Here is a 7,466-nt window from a genome sequence, read left to right on the forward strand (position 1 = left end):
CTTCGTGATCGTAGCTATATGCCCACAAAAAGAAGCCTTTTGGAACTTGGCACGCAGGACGCGACATTGGCACAGAACAAGCTGTTGACGAGGCAGATAGAAGCCCTTACCGAAACCCTCAACAAATTACCTCAACAATTACAAGTGGTAGGTTCTTCCCATTCTTCTGTTTTGCAGGTAGAAGGATGCCCCACATGCGGAGGAACCCATGAGCCTGGACAATGTGTAAGCCAACAGGATACCTCTTGAGAGGTAAACTATATGGGCATACCAAATCACGGATTCCAGGGTTACAACCAGGGGAACTCATCCGGATTCCACCCAAGGGAGCAGGATTCAATCACGGACCACCGGGATTCAATCAAGGAAGAAACTTCACGCAAGGTTCAGGGTGGAGGAATCAGGGAAACCAGTACAAGGAGCAAAGGAACCAACAACCATACCAACCGCCATACCAGCATCCCAGCCAGGGTCCCAATCAGCAAGAAAAGCCCACCAATATAGAAAATTGTTGCTGTAATTCATCCAGGAAACACGATCCCATCAAAAGAGCACGGATGCAGCCATTCAGAATCTGGAAGTTCAAATGGGCCAATTGGCACAAGACAAAGCCGAACGGTCCACTAGAACTTTCGGGGCTAACATGGAGAAGAACCCAAAGGAAGAATGCAAGGCCGTGCTGACCCGAGGGCAGAAGAAAGCACAGGAGGAAGGTAAGGTTGAAGAAGAAGACCGATCAGAGGAAGACAGGATAGAGACACCAGAAGAAAGGACAGAAGAAGAAGAGAAGGTGGCATCACCACCTACAACCAAGAGCCAGAAAGCACGAGAAGCCAGGAAAGAAGAACCACCAGCCCTACCACAAGATCTCCCATATCCTGTGGTACCCACCAAGAAGAACAAGGAACGCTACTTCAAGCGTTTCTTGGAAATATTCAAAGGGCTGGAGATCACTATGCCATTCGGGGAATCCTTATAGCAGATGCCCCTCTACTCCAAATTTATGAAGGACATCCTCACCAAGAAGGGGAAGTACATTGACAATGAGAACATTGTGGTAGGGGGTAACTGCAGCGCTATAATACAGAGGAAGCTACCCAAGAAGTTTAAGGACCTCGGAAGTGTTACCATCCCGTGCACCATAGGGAAGGAGACGATGAGCAAGGCCCTCATTGACTTAGGAGCAAGTATCAATCTGATGCCCTTGTCAATGTGTAAAAGAATTGGGAATATGAAGATAAATCCTACCAAGATGACGCTTCAGCTAGCAGACCGCTCGATTACAAGGCCGTACAGGGTGGTAGAAGATGTCCTAGTCAAGGTATGCCACTTTAATTTTCCGGTGGACTTTGTCATAATGGATATTGAAGAAGACACAGACATTCCCCTCATCTTAGGCAGACCATTCATGCTGACTGCCAACTGTGTGGTGGATATGGGGAATGGGAACTTGGAGTTGAGTATTGATAATCAGAAGATCACCTTCGACCTCTTCAAAGCAATGAAGTATCCATAGGAAGGTTGGAAGTCTTTCAGAGTAGAAGAGATTGATAAAGAAGATGTCAGTATTCTCAAGACACCACAGTCTTCAATGGAAAAAGCAATGGTAAACGCTTTGGACTGTCTAACCAGTGAAGAGGAGAAAGATCTGAAGGCTTGCTTGGAAGACTTGGATCGACAAGACAGTATTCCTGAGGGAGAAGCCAAATTTGAGACGCTAGAAGAGAAAGTTCCGTCTGAGAAGAAGAAGATAGAGTTGAAGATATTGCCCGATCATCTAAAGTATGTGTTCTTGGAGGAAGATAAGCCTGTAGTAATCAGCAATGCACTCACAACAGAGGAAGAAAATAGGTTAGTAGATATCCTCAAGAAACACAGGGAAGCTATTGGATGGCATATATCGGATCTTAAGGGAATTAGCCCTGCTTATTGCATGCACAGAATAATGATGGAAGAGGATTACAAGCCAGTCCGACAACCCCAGAGGCGGTTAAATCCAACAATGAAGGAAGAGGTCAGAAAGGAGGTACTCAAGCTCTTGGAGGCTGGGCTCATATATCCCATCTTTGATAGCGCTTGGGTAAGCCCAGTACAGGTGGTTCCCAAGAAAGGTGAAATGACAGTAGTACGGAATGAGAAGAATGACTTGATACCAACACGAACTGTCACTGGCTGGCGAATGTGCATCGATTATCGCAAGCTGAATGAGGCCACCCGAAAGGACCACTTCCCTCTACCTTTCACGGATCAGATGCTGGAGAGACTTGCAGGGCAGGTGTACTATTGTTTCTTGGATGGATACTCGGGATATAATCAGATTGCGGTGGACCCTAGAGACCAAGAGAAGACGACCTTCACATGCCTTTTTGGCGTCTTTGCTTACAGAAGGATGCCATTCGGGTTATGTAATGCACCAGCCATATTTCAGAGGTGCATGCTGGCCATTTTTTCAGACATGGTGGAGAAAAGCATTGAGGTATTCATGGATGAATTCTCGGTTTTTGGATCCTCATTTGACAGTTGTTTGAGGAACCTAGAGATGGTACTTCAGAGGTGCGTAGAGACTAACTTAGTGCTGAACTGGGAGAAGTGTCATTTTATTGTTCGAGAGGGCATAGTCCTGGGCCACAAGATCTCAGCTAGAGGGATTGAGGTTGACCGGGCAAAGATAGACGTTATAGAGAAGCTGCCACCACCATTGAATATTAAAGGTGTCAGAAGTTTCTTAGGGCATGCAGGATTCTACAGGAGGTTCATCAAGGATTTCTCGAAGATTGCCAGACCTCTAAGCAACCTGCTAAATAAAGATGTGGCCTTCAAGTTTGATGAAGAATGTTCAGCAACATTTCAGACACTGAAGGACAAGCTCACTACTGCACCTGTGATGATTGCACCAGACTGGAATAAAGACTTTGAGCTAATGTGCGATTCCAGTGATTATGCCATAGGAGCAGTTCTAGGACAGAGACACGACAAGGTATTTCATGCCATCTATTATGCTAGTAGGGTCCTGAATGAAGCACAGTTGAATTATGCCACCACAGAAAAGGAAATGCTAGTTGTTGTCTTTGCCTTGGAGAAGTTCAGGTCATACTTGATAGGATCGAAGGTCACCATTTTTATAGATCATGCTGTCATCAAGCATCTGCTCGCCAAAACAGACTCAAAGCCAAGGTTGATTAGAGGGGTCCTCTTATTGCAAGAGTTTGACATCGTCATCAAGGATAAGAGAGGATTCGAGAATGTGGTAGCCGATCACTTATCTCGGTTAAAGAATGAAGAAGTCACCAAGGAAGAGCCAAAGGTAAGAGATGAATTTCCTGATGAGTTTCTTTTGCAGGTTACCACCAGACCTTGGTTTGCAGACATGGCAAACTACAAAGCCACGGGAGTTATTCCAGAGGAGTATAATTGGAGTCAGAGGAAGAAATTTCTACACGATGCACGCTTCTATGTGTGGGATGACCCCCATTTGTTCAAGGCAGGAGCAGATAATGTATTGAGAAGATGCGTCACAAAGGAAGAAGCACAGAGCATTCTTTGGCACTATCACAGTTCACCATACGGCGGACATCACAGCGGGGACAGAACAACAGCAAAAGTGCTACAATCAGGTTTTTTCTGGCCCTCTCTGTTTAAAAATGCTTACGAGTTTGTGCGTTATTGTGATAGATGCCAGAGAACAGGGGGGATATCACGAAGAAATGAGATGCCTTTACAGAACATCATGGAAGTAGAAATCTTTGACTGTTGGGGCATAGACTTCATGGGACCCCTGCCTTCGTCATATGGCAATATTTACATCTTGGTAGCAGTGGATTATGTCTCCAAGTGGGTGGAGGCTATAGCTATGCCGAAGGACGATGCCAGGATAGTAATCAAGTTTCTCAAGAAGAACATTTTCTCCCGCTTCGGAGTCCCACGAACCTTGATTAGTGATGGAGGAACGCACTTCTGCAACAACCAGTTGAAGAAAGTCCTGGAGCACTATAATGTCCGACATAAGGTGGCCACACCTTATCATCCTCAGACGAATGGCCAAGCAAAAATCTCTAACAGGGAGCCCAAGCGAATCCTGGAGAAGACAGTTGCATCATCCAGAAAGGATTGGGCCTTGAAGCTCGATGATACTCTCTGGGCCTATAGGACAACGTTCAAGACCCCCATCGGCTTATCGCCATTTCAGCTAGTGTATGGGAAGTCATGCCATTTACCAGTGGAGCTGGAGCATAAAGCATATTGGGCTCTCCGGTTGCTTAACTTTGACAACAATGCATGCGGGGAAAAGAGGAAATTACAGCTTCAGGAGTTAGAGGAGATGAGACTGAATGCCTATGAATCGTCCAGAATTTACAAGGAAAAAACGAAGGCATATCATGATAAGAAGTTGCAGAGGAGAGAATTCCAGCCAGGGCAGCAGGTATTGCTCTTTAACTCAAGGCTAAGGCTGTTCCCAGGTAAGCTGAAGTCCAAGTGGTCAGGACCGTTTATCATAAAAGAAGTTAGACCTCATGGAGCAGTGGAATTGGTGGACCCTAGAGAAGAGAACTTCGAGAAGAAATGGATCGTCAATGGCCAGCGCTTAAAGCCGTATAACGGAGGACAACTAGAGCGATTGACGACCATTATCTATTTAAATGATCCTTGAGAGGGCCTACTGTCTAGCTAAAGACAATAAACTAAGCACTGGTTGGGAGGCAACCCAACATATATTGTAAAAATGTCGTTCTTTATTATTCCAAAAAAAAAGCCCAACAGGTGCAAACAACAAACAGGGGGTACGAAAAGCAAAGGCCCAACAGGTGAAGTCAGCAAAAGGAGGGGTGCTAATAGCAAAACTCAAGTAGGCTGCACGAAGCCACGCGCTTAGCGCGCGACCTCGCGCTAAGCGCCCAGGTAAGTTTTTGAATTTTGAATTTTGAAAACGGGGGAATGCCAAGGGTCAGCAGGTCTTTGGAGCACTTAGCGGCTACCTCCCGCTAAGCGCGTGCACTATAATTGCTGGGCAGTTTTCGAAAACTGCCCAACCCCTTAGCTGCCTCCATTTTGTTTTAAAAACACAAATTTGAGCTTCCATTTTTCTTTTCTACACGCTCTCAACCCTTCCCCCTTATTCTCTGCATTCTTTTTCTGCGAATCCTAGCCTTATTGCGATTTTTTTTCAACTGCTCTTCACACAAAAAGGTAGGATTGTGGTTCTGAATTGTGTTAACCTAAGCTGCAGGGATTATCACGCTAAGCTTTGCTGGAGGCTTAGCGAGTGCGGACACGAGGCTTGTGCAACGCGCTAAGCCTCTGTAAGACAGAGGAACTAGAATGAAACACGCGCTTAGCTAGCACGGTCGCGCTAAGCACGCTCATCAACTTCAGCGAACGCGCTAAGCGCGTGCCTCCTTCAGCAGACAGGCGCGCCAAGCGCCAGGCTGGGCCTCAGGGCCCATCAGCCTCGCTCCTTGCTTCGTGCACCCCCCTTCTACTCTCCTCACCCCCCTTCTGTTTTGCTTTCTACACCCCCCTTCCTTCTACTTTCTGCACCCCCTTCTTTACTCACTTCACCCCTTCCTCCTTCTACTTTCTACACCCCCCATGTCTACTAACTGTAGTCTGTTTTTGTTTTTTTCAGATGGCTTCTCGCAAGCGCCGTGCCGTGCCCACACCAGGGGAAACGTCCAACTGGGACTCTTCCCGCTTTATGTCCGAGATCGCTTGGCACAGGTACCAAGACAACATTCAGCTTCGGAACATCCTTCCGGAGAGGAATGTTGAACTTGGGCCTGGTATGTTTGATGAGTTCCTCCGGGAACTCAGGAGGCGCAGATGGGACCAGGTGCTGACTCACCTACCAGAGAAGAGGATCGACGTGGCTCTGGTGAAAGAGTTCTATTCGAACCTTTATGATCCAGAGGACCACAGTCCCAGATTCTGCAGGGTGCGAGGACAGGTCGTTCGCTTTGATGCTGACACCATTAATGACTTCCTCGACACCCCAATCATCTTGGAGGACGGGGAGGAGTACCCAGCATACACCAGATACCTCAGCACTCACCCCGATCCTGACACCATCGCTGCCACACTGTGTACTCCAGGGGGGCGTTTTGTTCTTAATATCGATGGTCTCCCCTGGAAGCTGCTGAGGAAGGATATGATGACACTCGCTCAGACATGGAGTGTCCTCTCTTACTATGATCTTGCGCCCACTTCTCACACATCTGATGTTAATCTTGACAGGGCACGCTTGATCTACGGCTTGGTGAGCCGCATGGATATGGACGTGGGCAGCTTTATATCGTAGCAGATCAGTCAGATTGCCCAGTCCAGCACCTCAAGGCTCGGGTTCCCAGCATTGATTACAGTGCTGTGTGACATTCAGGGGGTGATTTCTGATACCCTAATCTTTGAGTCACTCATCCCTGCGATCAACTTGGCTTATGTGAAGAAGAACTGTTGGAACCCCGTCGATCCATTGATCACCTTTCCAGGGACTCGCCGCACACGCACCAGAGCCTCGGCATCGGCATCAGAGGCCCCTCTTCCTACCCAGCCTCCGTCTCAGCCTTCTTCTCAGAGACCGCGACCTCCACCTGCTTCCACCTCAGCATCCATGGACATGCATGGTCAGATGCTGAGGTTCATTCACGTCGGACAACATCTCATCATGGAGAACATGCACATGCTGTCCTTACACCTGCAAATGGACCCCTCGCTCATCACTCCAGAGGCTTATCGTCAGCAGGTTGCCTGGCCAGGAGACCAGCCCTCCACTAACAGGGGGGAAGAGCCTTCTGGAGCCGCTGAGGATCCTGCAGTCGATGAAGACCTCATTGCTGACTTAGCCAGCGCTGACTGGGGCCCATGGGCAGACTTGGGCGGAGGCAGTTGATGTTTTCTTTTATGTTTTGATGTTTCCTTTTATGTTTTGTTGTTTTCTTTTATGTTTGGTGTTTTCTTCTTTCTTATGTTTCGTTTATGTGGTCTGTTTGGGTATTAAAAAAGAAGTAGTAGTAATAATATCAGTATTTCAGTATGTGTTTTCTGAGTAATAATTGCATGATAAACTTGAGCAGTCATAATTTTTGAGCTTGTTCTGGAAGGTTCAAACACTTGAGATGCCACTAATCCTTGGAAACTCTGGTTCTGGAAGCACAAGTCAGGTCAGGAAATGGAACATGAATAGCACAAGGTGGGAAGGTTAGTCTGATGGAACAAGGTCATAACTGGTACATCGTATACTTGCTTAAATTCCGATGAGAGTGTGAACTTAATTGTGAGAAAAAATGCATGTTTTTAAGTTCCTGGTTTTGCATCAGTCTTGGATTGTTAGAATAGTTACTTAAGGTGGATATGATCAAGGCCATGTTTGTTATATTTAGCTACTTAGCCAAAAAGCCAACCCAACATCATTTTTTTCCCTTGCACCCATGATTGAGCCTATATATTATTTTGAATTAACCCTTGAGCCAATAAAA

The 7,466-nt window shown here is 46.7% G+C and overlaps 1 protein-coding gene across 1 annotated transcript; it reads left to right on the top strand.

The window, feature by feature from the left end:
• The first annotated feature begins 982 nt into the window (after window positions 1–982).
• On the top strand, window positions 983–1,516 carry LOC102663351 (uncharacterized). The gene has a single exon (XM_006603200.1). The coding sequence runs from the start codon at window positions 983–985 to the stop codon at window positions 1,514–1,516; it is 534 nt and encodes a 177-aa protein (XP_006603263.1).
• The last annotated feature ends 5,950 nt before the right edge of the window (window positions 1,517–7,466 follow it).

Source organism: Glycine max, chromosome 18 (assembly GCF_000004515.6).
Source record: "Glycine max cultivar Williams 82 chromosome 18, Glycine_max_v4.0, whole genome shotgun sequence".
Classification (NCBI taxonomy): domain Eukaryota; kingdom Viridiplantae; phylum Streptophyta; class Magnoliopsida; order Fabales; family Fabaceae; genus Glycine; species Glycine max.